The following is a 14,999-nucleotide window of genomic DNA, read 5'->3' as shown; positions in this document are numbered from 1 at the left end:
CAGGGTTTCCATCTATCTTTATCAACCTAAAAAAAAAAAAAAAAATTGCTGTCGAGTCAGTTCCAACTCATAGCAGCCCTTTAGGACAGAGTACAACTAACTGCCCCATAAAGTTTCCAAGGCTGTAAATCTTTATGAAAGCAGATTGCCACATCTTTTTCCTGTCAAGTTGCTGGTGGGTTGGAACCCACCGACCTTTCAGTTAGCAGCCAAGTGCTTAACCACTGTACCACCAGGGCTCCTTATATATTTACACAAAATGTTCCTATAAAGTACCTATAATGTACACTTATCATTTGTAGGGTATTTTCCTTTTTCAGAGTATATTCTAGTAATTGTTTGTTCCAGAAACTTCTTGGGGTAGATGGGGAGGCATTTATTTATTATCACCATTTGATCAAGGGTAATAAAAATAAAGCACAGAGAAATAAAAATAATTGGACTTGAGTTGTCATTTTCCCTCAGTGTGACCCTCTGCAAGTAGTTGGAGCTTTTGGTTACCTAATTTCCTTCCTGATCCTGAAAATGCACATGAAATGAAGAGAAATACTGAAGAAAGTGCTTAGAGCTACTTGGATAAAATATACCAGAAGAAAGTTCTGCAAAATGGAGAATTAGATCAGACCAACTGGTGTTGTTTAAATCACCAAATACCAGCGGATTCTAAGTCTGCACTTTTGCAGGGGAACCTTCCAGAGATGGTGTTTTCAGCCTGAGGGCTAGGACTAGAGTGAGATTTTTTTTTACTGTGTGTCTCGATAAACCTGGCAGTCCACTTTAAAGGGTAGGTGACCGTAGGACCTCAGACTCAGGTTACCTGCTGGAGCAGCTTATGGGGACTGCTTCTCCCTGCTAGCCCCACTTGGTTGTGCCTGGACCAGCAGGCCCTGTCTTGCCCATGACCTGTCCACTTGCCTGTCAGCCCAAGTGGGTGTCTTTGAAGTGGCCTGAGTGGTTCTGCCCAGCCTTAGCCTGTCCTTGAGAAAAAGGCCACCTCCACTGGCTCCTGCTGTCCCCACCTGCCAAGACGCTACCTGGGTATCCCCACTTTTCTGCTCATCAGGGACCCAGTTCTTAGAAGAGGGCTCTTGGGATCACCTTCCCTTCAGCTTGCCTGGCCTGAAAGAATTCCGGTGAGGAAGAAAATAAAAATTGCACTGCTTCCCTTCAGACAAAGATTAGACTGGACTATAAGACTTAAATAATACTTGTAAAGTGTGTGCTTCTTAGTTCAAGTAGATATAGGAGACTAACTAGGAAGCTCCTGTCCAGAGGTGGGATGAGAAGACACAAAGGGACAGGAGCTGGTTGAATGGACACAGGAAATCTGGGGTGGAAAGAAGTGTGCTGTCACATTATAGAGAGAGCAACTGGGGTCACATAACAATGTGTGTGTAAATTTTTGTATGAGAACTAACTTGAGCTGTAAATTTTCACTTAAAGCACAATAAAAAAAAAATGGAAGTTAAAAAGAAAATGCCACTGTTCAGACATGCCATCCCTATTACCCCCATCTACACCTCTTTGATCTCTGATTCCCACATGGTCTGGTCATGGTACCTCTGACAATTTCCCGTATAACTTCTAGATCTTTCTTTGAGGTTCTTTTGCAATTAGTATGCAAAGAAGCACTTTCTAATATGTTGAATATGTTGTCTTTTCCTTTGCCAGTTTTATTCCTGTGTATCTGATTCCCTAAGGAGGGGCACATGAGGGCAGGGCCCAGAACTTGTAAGACCTTCTTGCTCTCTCACTTGGCAGATGATGGGACAGCATTCAGAGAGCATTCCTTCAGCTAGGAAGGAAGCTATCAGCCAGGTGTTCCTAACCAGGGCTAGGCCTCAGAATCATCTGAGGGAGTGTGGTGGGCAGAACCTTTTGAAAACACACGTTCCTAAGCCCTGCTCCTAGAGATTGCTTTAGGAAATGTGGAGTGACACTAAAGATTCTGTATTTCTTAAGCTCTCCAGGTGATTCTGATGTTCACCCTGACAAAGGATAACTAGGTTCCACACAAGGTACATGCAGATCCACACATATGCTTTCATTCATTCACTCAGCAAATATATCCGTACCACTATGCGCCAGGCTCTAGTACAGAATAAAGGCAGACTCCTTGCCTCATGGAGTTTACATGTATATGTGTGCAATACACACACGTATGTACACACACACACACACGGAGACAAACTTTCCATGCCATTGGGCTACACAGGTCTGTAGCAGAGTTAATTAGTATGAGCAGTTGTGGTTGGTTGGTCCAGATGAGGCAGGTGCCCTTGTTTTCTCCTCTCTGCAGATCCTCAGCACTCTTGTTAAAGGGACATGCAGACCTGTGACCTGCAAGATTCGCATTCTACCATCGGTAAGGAAGGTGTGTTATATTTGAAGGTGCATTCTCTCTGTGATGTTGGATTTGGGGGTATCTGTGATTCTTGAGAGTAGGCTGAAGTAGGATGGAGGAGGGGGTGGAGCTGAGCCCACTTTAGGAGCTGGCAGCTGCTCCTTCTGGGGCTTCAGTAACCACCCTGGGTGGTCCTTTTCCTCAGCTGGAGGACACACTGAGCCTTGTGAAGCGGATTGAGAGGACTGGCATTGCTGCCATCGCAGTTCATGGAAGGTGAGTGGATTGCCTTTCTAGTGACTGACTTCCTGGGAAAGGATGGTCCTCAGCCATCTTAGTGATTCTTGCCTAGGTGAAGAACAAACTTCCTTTGCATGTATTGAACCTGCCTTTGCCTAGCTCTCTGACATTCTGTATGAAGCCTGAGGGCCATCATCCTCCCTGGGTTTGCATTTGTCTTTGCTTCATTATTGAGCATCTACTGGGTGGTAGGTACTGTGCTGAGCTTTAGAGACACAGAGAGACCAAGAGGAAGGAGAAATGCCACTACTCTCAGGCTGTATAAATGGTGCAGATTGAGTGATTTGCTCTTAATTGTATCATACTGCCAGGAAGTAGTGGAACTAGAACTCTGACCCTGAATCTTGTTTTCTTTCCACGACATTGAGCAATAGCTTCTTCCTCGAATGACCCCGGGCAGACTAATGTTCCTTTAAAGGCACTGCCCCTTTTGTCTACCCTTGTTGGACCACCAGCTGTCACAATGACTGTTTTAACAGTCCTTATATCTGTAGCTAATGTGCTCTCTGCTGAGAGCTGAGGTGTGGCTGAAGACTACCCTCGGTTTCCAAGTCACATTCACTACCTGTGTCTGGAATGTCCTTTTGTACAGAACTGCAAGTCAACAGGCTCTGGCTAGAGCGACCTCTTTTCTCTGAGCGATGTTCCTTTTGGGTTCAGGGTTCTTATAAGACCAACCCAGGTTGCCAATTGTGTCTATTGCAGCCAGAACCCAGAACTCTAATACATAAAACCAGGAAAAGAATAGCTGTTCCCATTAAAGCCAGGAGGGGGAAATGAGCCTCACACACAGATGCTCCTCCCTCCCAAGACAGCAGGCTTTGGATTCAGACTCCCTGGATCCCAGCTCTGCTGCTTATTAGCTGTGTGTCCTTGGGCAAATCATTTAACCTCTCTGAGATCCACATTACTCATCTGGAAATTAAGATAATTTCTGCCTTATAGAGCTGTCATGAAGATGTTATGAGATTGTGAATAGAAAGCCTTGGCACAGTGCCTTACACAGGATTATCTTAATTCATGAAGCTATTACTTTCACCAGCAGTTGGCAACACTAGGAAGAGAGATTTGGGTGAGTCTAAGTAAGGACTTTCTGGCCATTAAAGCTGTTGAGGATGGGCTAAAACTGGCAACTGGGGCTGTGGGGAACAGGATGGGGAGTGTGACAGAGAGAGCAGTAACCCTAAGGCTCACTGGTTCACATAGAAGAACTTATAGCTGCCCTTGGAAGGCAGGGCCCTGGGATTTGTGGTCCTGCCTCCCTTGGGGCTTGTCGTGACAGCCGTGGTCTGTGGCTGGTCCTGGCTGCCCTGGGCGCAGGGCCTACCCTGTGCCAGGTGCCTCTGCCCTGGATCAGCTGCTCAACTTGGCCCCAGGATAGGCAGCTGTGTGGGAGGGGCCAGTCTGAGTGGTGGCAGCTGTTCCCAGTCTCCTGGGGAGGGCAGGACCAGGACAGGGATAGCATTCTGCTGGCACTGTCCCTCATCTCTGACAGAGTCAAGGGGAGAACCAGGACAATATGGTGAGACCTTGGGACCCTGCCGCCCATATGGGCCCCCTGCAGCCATGCTGTCCCTGCAGGCCTCTGAGAGCTGGCCTTACCTTCTGCACACAGCCTTGTGCTGCTCCTCCCCTCACTGCAGAGTTCTTCCCTGGAGCTGGTGGAGAACCTTGCCCTGCAGCCCAAACCCCCTGTCTTTGATGGCCACCTGGCCTTCCGAAGTTCAGTAGGAAGGACAGTAGGCTTTGGCCAGAGTGACCCTGTGTGAGCTGGGACATGGCCTTTGACACTCAGCCCTGAACCCTGTCTCTCTTCTTTATTTCTAAGGAAACGGGAGCAGCGACCTCAGCACCCTGTCAGCTGTGAGGCCATCAAAGCCATTGCTGAAACCCTCTCCATTCCTGTCATAGCCAAGTAAGTCTCCCTTCTTCGTCATTTACCTTATTATGCCTCATCTCATTTAGAAGGGATTTCAACAGGTGTACAGAAATGAAATGGCATAAAAAGTGACCTTAAGGGAAAGAAAAGTGGAACGAAAAATGAGATTGGAAATGAGGCTACAGAGTGCCTCTTGTGTAAGTCAGGTCCATTGGCCTCTGGTAGGTACAGGTGTCGGTGAGCAGTTGGCAGGGGCCCAGGGCATTGCCATGGACAGCTTGGGGGAGGTAGTGTTCAGGGACAGGGAGGAACAGAATGTGGCCACCAAAGCAGGCTGAGGGGAAGGGGATGTCACACCCAGAGTTAGGTATGCTGGGTGTAGGGAGCCACGTGAGGAGTCCCAAGCCAGAGCACATAGAGCCGTGGTTCAGAGGGCAGAAGGCAGGTTACACTTAGAAACCCAGACAAGAGTTCTGCATGGCTTAAGGACCCAGAACCTAGACTAACAGGTGTGAAGGACCAATGACCATCTGAAAGGGTTAGTAGTAAGACAGCTTCCAGCTGCCACTGGGGAGCTGGCCCATGGAGAGCAGATGGAAGTTCTGCTCAGCACCTTAGGACAGCACAGAGCCTGATGGAGTATGGGACAGGGAAGCTCCAAAGCTCTTACAAAAGGCACACCTGATTAGTGTGGGAGGGAGGTGCTAATGGCAAGGTGCAAGCCTGGCCTGGCCTTCCCCAGGGCAAGGAGTTTTAGAGGGGGTTTGGACAAGGTAGGACTACTCAAAACCCTGAGCCCTGTTGCTGCATCCTCTGCCTCCTGAGGACCCCCCTGCATGGCTGTCTCTGGGCTGAGGCTGATGCCTGGCTCCTGACAGAATGAACAAGGACAGAACAGTTTTCAAGGGGACCTTGGGGCAGCAGGGTGCAGGGAGGGGAACTTGCAACCAAACTAGGCTTCCTTCCTTTTGATCAGTGTGTCTGTTCCCCTTTCCAGGGTTTTGACACAGCCCTTGGTGGGCATATAGGTGGCTGCCCAGCCTGGAAGTTTGCCTATGGTCCTTATATCCAGCTATAGATCCGTGTCTTCAGATGCGGGCTAGCTTTAGCCAGGAAGGTGTTGTTGTTAGATGCCGTTGAGTTGCTTCCAACTCAAAGCAACCCTGTGTACAACAGAACAACAGATGGTCCTGTGCCATCCTCACAATCGTTGCTATGTTTGAGCCCATTGTTGCAGCCAATGTGTCAATCCATCTCATTGAGGGTTGTCCTCTTTTTCGATTACCCTCTACTGTATGAGTGGGAATCGACTCGACAGCAATGGGTTTGGTTTTTGGGTTGGTAGCCAGGATGAGGAGGAAGGAAAGTAAAATTTCTGGAATACCTACTAAGTGCCAGGCATGATCCAGGCCATTTTCCATACATTATCTGACTTAGTGTTCCTAACTGCATAGTGAGGCATGTATTATAATCCCCACTTTACCAAAGCTTTGATAGCTGAGGGGACTTGCCCAAAGCTGCATAGCTAATGAGTGGCAGATCTGAGAGTTGTCATTTTCTGGAAACACTGGTACCATGATGGAGATATACCTAACATCTCTGTTGATTTTCAGTGGGGGCTCTCATGACCACATTCAAGGCTATTTAGACATAGAGGACTTTCGACAAACTACGGCAGCCTCTTCAGTGATGGTGGCCCGAGCGGCCATGTGGAACCCATCTATCTTCCTCAAGGAGGGTCTGCGGCCCTTGGAGGAGGTCATGCAGAAGTACATCAGATACGTACGTCTCTGCACTTTTATTCACTGTCCGCCTCATTGCTGCAGAAAGCATTCTATGTGAGCCCCAGCTGCCAGCAGCCTTTGTTGTTTCTCTCCCTTTCTTTCTAGTTCTTGTAGTGTAGCATTGGGGTCTCCCCAGCAGCAATATGAAGAGAGGATGTTGGTTCATATGTCCCTACCATCACCTCCTTCTAAAGCTTCCAGAGGTGTTGAGGTCATAGCAAAGACCTTCTGGATCCAGGATGCTGATGGGGCCTCAAGCATGTGGTATCTTTTTCTCTCTCACACTCATACTACACGTACATGTGCATGCGCACATTGACAATGGTGTCTCTGTCACTGAAAACGCCTATGCCACTGGGTTAGTGCAGAAGCAGCCACAGCTAGCCTCGACATTGATGATGAGAACAGATTATCTCCTTAGTGATTTCTCACCTGGTCATCTGTCAAAATCCCTCCTAAAACTTTTCTCTTGCTCATTCCCAGAATGCTTTAGCCTATGAGCTTCTTCTTAGGGAATATCCTTTTCTGAATCAGTTTCTCCTCACTGGGAGTTTGAAAGTGGTGCTAGGGGCATCTCCCTATAAAAGAATTTTTTGACAAAGTCAACTGCCTTGTCTCTTTGGCACAACCCTGGAACTATGTGGGACTCTGTGATCCACCCTGTGTGTCTAGAGGCAGAGGCTGTGAGTGGTCCTCAAATCCGCCATGAGTGGCACCTGAATAGAGGTTATGGCCCTGGCCCAGAGCAGATTTCCACCCTCTTCTTCAGTCTTACCTGCATGAGAGGGTTAAGCCTTCTCCAACCCATGGCTGCGCATAGGCAGTTGTGGCTGCCATGGTAGATGGGTGTGCCCATGGCTGTGTCATCCAGGCATGGTTGGAAACTCGAGGCCTGTGTCCAGAGCAGCCTGTGTCGGACAGCTTCTGTCCTGGATTCTCCTCTGCTCAATGCTGCAGCCCTCAAGCTGCCTCATCCCCTTGGTTCCAAGTGCCCTGTTGTGCAGGTTGGTGACCGCCAGACCTTCCAATGGCCTGGGTCAGCCCGAGGCAAAGGGAGCAGTCTCCTGCCCTGGTCCAGGTCAGCAGTCCAGCTCTTTTGGCTGCCCGACAAGTTGACGGCAGAGCAGACACGTTCAGTAGTGCTGAGCTTGCTCACTGGGTGAAAGCTGATGTTATCGTTCCTGCTCAGCCTGTCCCTTGGCAGTTCCTGAGGGTGTGTTGTCATGGAGAAAGGGAGCGGCTTACAAGTATAGGCAGGGCTGCTTGCTTCTGGTCCAGCCAGGTGCCTTCTGTCCCAAACAAACTGAATCAAGGGCTTGCCTCCAGCTGAGAGTTACTTATTCCCTGCCCTGTCTAAGGCATGAAGGACATAGGCCCAGGTAGAGAGAGTAGAACAGTGTGGGGGGTGAGGGTGGGGAGTCCTAGAAGGCTGGGCAACCTTCACCCACTGCTGCGACACAGGGAGATGTGTTAGCTTCCCTTTTCTCGCGCCCTGTCCCTATCCACCCGGGCTTCCATGGGGCAGTAATCTTGCCTTGATTTCTCAGTCAGTGGAGGCAGGTAACAGCTGCACCTCACTATGTATAGATAAATTAAGTGACAAGTGATATGTACAAACATGCTTGGTAAATGGTCCTGTGCTTTACCCTTGGTGGGAAATTGCAGAGGGGCTATTTAAGATGTGGAAGGGGAAGGTCCCCACTTTGATGTTAAGAAGTAGGAAAATCTCATCCCTGTCCTGGGGCTGGATCTGCTAAGCCAGAGTTTGGCTTGTTTCCCCCCCGACCCCAGAAGATGCTCAGCAGTAGGTTCTCTGTGGTAGTCTATGGTGGCTGAGACAGAACGGGGCTCCCTCCACTTCTAGACCTCTGCCAGGCTTCCAGTAGAGTGTGCTTCTGACTGTGGGGCTCAGGTATGACCTTCAAGGTTTGTACTACCCCCTGGAGCAGCAGAAGCGGGGAGGAGGTGGCTCTTATAGAGTCATACTACTTTGGCTGCAGGCCCACTTCTGATGTCCATCAGAGCATATCCCAGGCCTGAGAGCCTCCAGGTCAGCAGGTGCTCATGTCAGTTCTTCCCTCAGGCAGTGCAGTATGACAACCACTACACCAACACCAAGTACTGCTTGTGCCAGATGCTGCGAGAACAGCTGGAGTCGCCCCAGGGAAGGTTGCTCCATGCTGCCCAGTCTTCTCAGGAAATTTGGTGAGAGGGTTAACAGGCTGTCCATCTCCTTGTAGATGTTGCCCAGCTTGTCCCTGATCCCTAAGGTGATTCTACCAGGGGGCCAGGGACACAACCCCTGGAGGTGGGTGTAGGGGAGTGGGAAAGGTACAGCTTTGTTTCACAGAAGGGGAGGTTTGGAACTTTCCATGCCTGGACTGTTCTCAGCAGCCGAGTTTTTGGAACTAGGGCATTAGTAGGATGGGAGACTGTGAGGGCTGGGCTTTGGAATTCCTGGGGAAGAAGGGGCTTTCCCTAAAATGGACCTGTCAAATGCAAAGCCACCAAGACCCAATGGTCAGGAGAGTTAGGTTGTAGAGTGGAGCCCCTAGCCTGCGTCTGCGCCTGCACCCATACCCTGTCATACTGTAGTCTGAGAGGCCACCCATTGGCCGTCTAGATCTGGTACAGCTCCAACTCAGGTGGTTGACATTTGAGGCCCTTCCCAACCTGGCCTAGTCTCTGCTCCTACTGCTCCCTCTCTACCCATCTGCTTCCCCACCTCCACACCTGTGCTTGCTCTGGGTCTGCTGCCTGGAATGCTCTCTCCCCCTCACGTTGGCTGTCTATAGCCTACTTCCTCCACAGAAGCCTTTCTGAACCACTCTTGCCCCAAGGGATCCATCTTGAAGGGCCTCCAGCCCTCAAGATGCTTCCTAGAAGCAAAAACTCTCATCAGAACTTGCCTGTCCACCCTAGGCTTGGGATGTTGGTTCTGTCCGCACATAGCTTTATCAGCTTGATCAGGTGTCTTGTGAGCTCAAGAGAAAGTATAACTGTATGGTACCTCGGAGGGCACTCAGTTTAGTCTAGGCCTGTGTATTGCTTGTGACCAAGATGAGAAGTGAGGAACCACCTAGTGGTCAGGCCCCTGTTTCTTCCTTCCATGGGCTGAGGCTGTGCATACCCCAGGTGCTTGATCAGCTTATGTCAACTCAGTCAACTGCTGGCTGGGAACACCCACCTGTGTGTCCCTCCTCAGGAGAGAGGCTAGGGCCAGGAGGTGACCTTTAGAACCTTTTCCACCTAGCCCAGCCTGCCAACCCTCACATTCACCCTCCATCTTAACAGTCCAGGCTGATCCCAGATGTCAGCAGGAGGGACCTTCTGATGTCCAGGCCCCACTGGTGCTTTGGTGTATGTGTGGGGAGAAGTTTCTCAATCGTGGAGCTCTGGGCTCCTGCAGAATCCAGAATGTTGGCCATACTCTGCTTCTCCTTCTACAGTGAGGCCTTTGGCCTTGGTGCCTTCTATGAGGAGACCACTCGGGAGCTGCATGCCCGGCGGGATGAGCTCTTAGCCCGGACCCCAGAGGAGGCAAGTGAGCCCGCTGAAGATACCTCTGGTGTCATTAAGATAGCTGTCAAGTTTGACCGGTATGTCTCCAGCTTGGCCTCGGTTTGAGCCATGGCCACTGCCCTTGGGATCTGGTTGGGCTAGCAAGCTAGCTGGCTGCTGTACATGGTTAATGCCAAGCTCAGGACTATAGGTCTCCTTGGTTTAGACACTTGTTCTCAATTTTCAGCATCCCCAAGAAGGCATTTTGGGGAAGATAACATTTCCAGGGAGCCCAGGGCTGTACATGTTGTCCCAAGGGTGACTGAACCCTACCTTTTTCCTAACCACGCCCTCTCACAACTCTCAGGCTTGTCTCCTTCTGTTCCTGAAAGGCTATGCTTTCTCCCAGGCCCTGAGGAACTAGTTGCCCACATGGAGCTCCCCAACAGGAGTGGGACCCCAGCCCTCATCTGGCTGTGCAACCCCTGCCCACACCCACTGCCCCTCATCAGCCGTGTGGTGCCCTCTTTAGGCATAAGTAGCCTCAGGCTCATTGTTGCTTGGGATTGTGACCTTCCTTTGAATGGCGTCCTCTTCCCTTCCCTTTGCCGTCTGGGATCTGAGACTTTCTCCAGTCCCCAGGCCCAGACCAGGAGCCAGCTTGGGTGTGGAGGTCCCTGAGACAGCTACTGAGCAGTCATATGCCAGGGAGAGCTCCTGGTGGGAATTTGGAGCAGGGCCCCTCTCACCCTGTCACCCTGCCACAGACTGACTCTGGAACCAGAGTCTGCCGTGTCCAAGGCAGCAGTTGGATCATCCTGATGGTTGGCAGACATAGGGTGAACTAGATCCTCAAGGCCATTATCTGGCCACCTAAGTTCCTCACTTCCACACACTTCTTTCTGATCTTGTCTTGAGAGGCAAACTGGGCCTTCCTTCCTGGCTGTTGAAGGCTGTTTTTCAGGCCAGACCCCAGAGTACTTGGGGTTGACTCCCACCCCTAACTTCCCAAACATATCAAAGCCCACTTTTCAGTAGAACCTAGGCCCTAAGCCGCTGGTGGGGCAAAGATGGGAGCCCAGGGAATAGGGACGAAGCCTTAAAGCAGCAGGTTGATATCTCAGATCTTCCAGTTCATGCAGCTTCCATCAGGAACTGAATAGAGCCCCTGCTGAGGGAGGGAGTGGTGTTGGTGGGTAGGCCTTGACTCCTTAACCTCCCTTCCCAGGAGAGCATACCCATCCCAGATCACCCCCAAGATGTGCCTGCTGGAGTGGTGCCGGAGGGAGAAGTTGGCACAGCCTGTGTATGAGACGGTGAGTTCCTGGCTGTGGTTGCCCTGTAGCCAGCCCCACAGTACAGCCACAGCTCGTACCATCAACCCAAGCATACCCCCAGCTCCTACCCTGAACTCTAGACTGCTTGGCTGGAGTCTAGCCTTACCCTTTGTGGGCATGCAGAGATTGCTAGTGGCCAGGCCAATTGTTGGTACCCCCTCCCCTCTGTCAGTGGGCCTGTTATCTAATTCAGGGCACTTTCAGAAAACTGAACTAGGGACCTAAGTAAGGGGCTGCCTGGGCCAGTCCTTGCCAGTGATGTTGCTGAGGCAGGGAAGACTTTTCAAGAAAGGGCTTATCAGTTTAGGAAGGAAGCTCAAACCTAAAAGTTAGATAGACATGCCTTTGGATCAGGCCTCAGCCAGTGGGACATAAAATTGTGCCTCAGATGTGGGGCCCGTGGGGTGGAAACCTTGAGGCCATCTTGCTTCATCTCATTTGGTTCCTGTGGCCATGCCTTGTCCAGGCTGCTCTGTCTTGTCTGAACTGGTCTCCTGGCTTCCAGGCTTGTGTCCCTCTCTGTGAGAGTGACTTTTTCCAAAACACAAAGATGACCTCTTGCCCAAGTCTTCGTCAGCTCCCCAGTACCTTTAGGATCAAGCCCTAACACCTCAACGTGGAGCACGAGACCCACCCCCATCCACATGCCTTTCTGCCTCAAGTCTCATCCTCTCAGCCTGCTGCTCCAGCCTAATCACCTGGTTCCTCTGCCAGGTGTGCCTTCTCTGCTCCTGTCCTTGTCCGCTCTGACCTGTTTGTTATCTGGCGAACTCCTCATCTTTAGGGACCTGACCCATCCGGATATCAGCAGGGGAGGCTCCATAGTCACATGCAGCTAAGGACTCTGATGGCCCTCTGCTTGGGTCCATGACAGAACTCCTGACACACTGTGATGTCAGTGTCTATTTGTGTATCTGACTTTTTTCCCTGGAAGATGCATCAGGCGCTTCTCTGAGGAAGATCATGTGGTACAGGTAGCTTGGGGGCTCTTCCTTTGACTTAGGTGGGAAGTTCTTCCCTTAATCTGCCTGCAGCGTGACTCTGGCACATGGGCCCCCAGGGCTCAGTCCTCTTGCCTCTGTGTAGCCGTCTATTTCCTTTGCTCTCTTTGCATCAGGTTCAACGCCCCCTAGATCGTCTGTTCTGCTCTGTTGTTACTGTTGCTGAGCAAAAGTACCAGTCTACCTTGTGGTAAGTTCCCTCATCAGTGGTATGAGGCTTAGGGTGGGGGCCTGAACCCAGCATTGGCCTGGAAGGGTTTGGGGAGGGGGTGCCTGGGCAGTGCCATGGGTAATGACACCTTCCTCACTTTGGCAGAATCTCTGCCAAGGGTGTTTAGAGACAGGTCTCCCAACCTCTAGTCGTGCAACCAGCCTGCCTGCTTTATTGCCCCATGCCCCCTCTGCCCAGGGACAAGTCCAAGAAACTGGCGGAGCAGGCTGCGGCTATTGTCTGTCTGCGGAGCCGGGGCCTCCCCGAGGGTCGGCTGGGTGAGGAGAGTCCTTCCCTACACAAGCGCAAGCGAGAGTGCTCTGACCAAGATCCTGGAAGCCCCAGAGCTCAAGAGCCGGGACTGCCTGGGGAGCTGCGCAAAAAGCCCCTTGTGGCCTTGGGAAGTGGTGAAGAGAGCCTGCGGGAAGGCCGGTGACCACTGTCCCTGCCTGGTCACCTCCTCCACGGGCCTGGCCCTGAGAAGGCTGTGGGCACTGGAACATGAACAGATACCATTGGGCAATTTGCTGGCCCCACCTGGCAGAGTTAGAGGTCCTGGCCTGGGCCATCTTCCTGGGGCACTGGCCAAGGATTGCGCAGTAGTGGATCCCATCTCCCTTGGTGGGTCTAAGTGATAGGACCAAGTTCTCAGTGACCTCAGTATTTTCTTTGAAAACAGAAGCTTTTTAGGTGGCACCTTCCCCTTGATATCAGTACAATGCAATAAAGACACCCCACCCCCACCCAATGCTGGCTGCTTTAGCCTTGGGCAATTTAGCACACAGACATGTGTCCTGGCATAATTATTCTCTTCCCTGCCCTCGCCCTCTGTGTTTCCTGAAGCATATCCCCTACTCATCCTTATGGGTCTTAGTGGTATGGGTGGTATATCACCTTTCAGGCTTACTGGACTTGAGCTGAGCCAGGAAGGCCCAAGAAGCCCATTCTACTGATGGTAAACCTGAGCACTAGGCATCACTTGATTTTCCTGATGAGAGGTGATACAGAATCTGGGGGAAAGACTAGGGTATCTGATGCCCCAGAAAGGATACAGCCCAGTGGAGTGAGGGGTGCTGGGCTTGACCCCCAAAGTCTTCTCCAAGTTTGATAGCTGGCTGGAGCTCAGACCTGATGAGGTGCCTGCTCTGGGCAGGGGGCACTGGTGGCCACTGATGACAGTAGTTTGGGGCCCTTGGAATAGCCTGCCCACACTACCCTCCCCCACCCCCCCACCATCCCGCTTGGGGCGGAAGGAAGTGGCAGATTCTGTTTAATTTCCTCCTGGCAGTGAGAAGCAAACAACGGCTACCACATCTTCTGGGGCCTCCCCCACTTCTGGGAGGGGCGTTCTGACCAAAGGTCCCTACCCTGCGCTGCTCCGGTTCCTCGGCTGTAAACACACTGCTGCTTCTCCTCTTTTCTGGGCTCTCTAGGGAAGGGGGGATTCCCCCCCCGGGTCTAGGCCTGGGGCACAGGAGGAGCACTGCTGTCCCCCGTCCCCTTCCCTTCCCTGTTCCTGCCATCACCCCTGGGGCAGCTTCATTGCCCCTTGGCAACCCTGTAGAGGGCTCAGGCCCCATGCCAGCCAGTAGTCCTTGGCCCTGCTGGCCTCTGAATCAAGGGTTGGGCGGGTGAGGCCTCTGTCTAGTCTTGGTGCTGCCCCTCCCTGCTACACATACTCGCTTTTCTGTGTGCCCATAAAGAGATAGCACTACCACCTGCCTGCCAGGGCCCATTGCTGTTTGACCTTGGACAAGTCACTTCTGGTCCTCTTTGAGCCCAAGCACCTTCTCTGAGAATGGGATCAGAGGCTGGGTAAGGCTGGCTGGGAAATAAATAGGCTGACCTGTGATAGGGTACTGCTTGGCTAATGGGGTCACTGCAGGCTGAGGCTGCCTAACTTCTTAGATCAGTGCTCTGAGAGCAGAGACCAGGAAAAGACACTTGAGGCTTAGTCCAGCCCCAGCCACCAAACTTTAGGCACCATTTATTTCTAATTTGGCTTACTAAAAACTCTCAGTCAAAATGCTTCCTGTGCTTTTCCTCATAGTCCCACTAAAACAAGGCAGACAGAGGCCCTGGTGGACCCCCAGGTACCCTGGGCCAGTTAGAACCTTGGTGGGACTCTGTGGGGGCCCAGCACTGAGTCCCAAGATCTACCTCCCTAGTGGGGCTGAGCTCTTGGCTTCAGACCTCTTTTCCCACCAAGGTCATGTACCTGAGGAAGCCCTTACTCTGGCATGATCAAGTTCATGTCTGGGCTATGGGCAAAGACAGGCAGCGACAGAGGTCTACTGCTAAGATAGAGGCTGGGGTGTGGGGGCTCAGGGGGCCCAGGGGAAGCACTGGGGAGAGGGTCAGCCACAGGGGAGCCAGGTGGGGAGGGGCTCATGTGTGGTCCATGACTGAGGTATCTGGCAGAGACCCTGGTTGAATATGTCAGGCTTCAAAAAGTCTAACTTTAGCGCCACTTGGGTAAGGGTCCTTCTTCAGTGATGTCTGTCCTGATCTCAGAGTGGCCTGCCCAAGGGCTAGGACAGGCTGGGAGAGCCCAGCCAGGCCTGAAAACTCCACCCACTGCTCTTACCATGCCTGCCTTAAACTGGGCCACTTAGACTCCCAACTGCCTTTCTGTGCTAGTG

General features: G+C 51.7%; 1 protein-coding gene across 7 annotated transcripts in view; it reads left to right on the top strand.

The window, feature by feature from the left end:
- Positions 1 to 14,680, top strand: part of DUS2 (dihydrouridine synthase 2) — a 38,731-nt gene extending 24,051 nt beyond the window's left edge. For 5 of the 7 annotated variants that reach the window (XM_010596759.3, XM_010596757.3, XM_010596755.3 and 2 more), the window contains 9 exons: positions 2,300 to 2,374; positions 2,550 to 2,620; positions 4,473 to 4,559; positions 6,137 to 6,305; positions 8,391 to 8,512; positions 9,757 to 9,906; positions 11,037 to 11,124; positions 12,263 to 12,336; positions 12,556 to 14,680. In XM_010596759.3, the coding sequence (XP_010595061.1) occupies positions 2,300 to 2,374; positions 2,550 to 2,620; positions 4,473 to 4,559; positions 6,137 to 6,305; positions 8,391 to 8,512; positions 9,757 to 9,906; positions 11,037 to 11,124; positions 12,263 to 12,336; positions 12,556 to 12,793 (1,074 nt within the window). In that variant the 3' untranslated portion in view covers positions 12,794 to 14,680. The remainder of the gene's footprint in view (positions 1 to 2,299; positions 2,375 to 2,549; positions 2,621 to 4,472; positions 4,560 to 6,136; positions 6,306 to 8,390; positions 8,513 to 9,756; positions 9,907 to 11,036; positions 11,125 to 12,262; positions 12,337 to 12,555) is intronic. The other 2 variants (XM_010596758.3, XM_003417136.4) reach the window with 1 other exon arrangement.
- The last annotated feature ends 319 nt before the right edge of the window (positions 14,681 to 14,999 follow it).

This window comes from Loxodonta africana, chromosome 21 (assembly GCF_030014295.1).
Source record: "Loxodonta africana isolate mLoxAfr1 chromosome 21, mLoxAfr1.hap2, whole genome shotgun sequence".
NCBI classification, from domain to species: Eukaryota; Metazoa; Chordata; class Mammalia; order Proboscidea; family Elephantidae; genus Loxodonta; species Loxodonta africana.
Note: the sequence above shows the minus strand (reverse complement) of the source record. Positions and strands in the feature narration are given on the sequence as shown.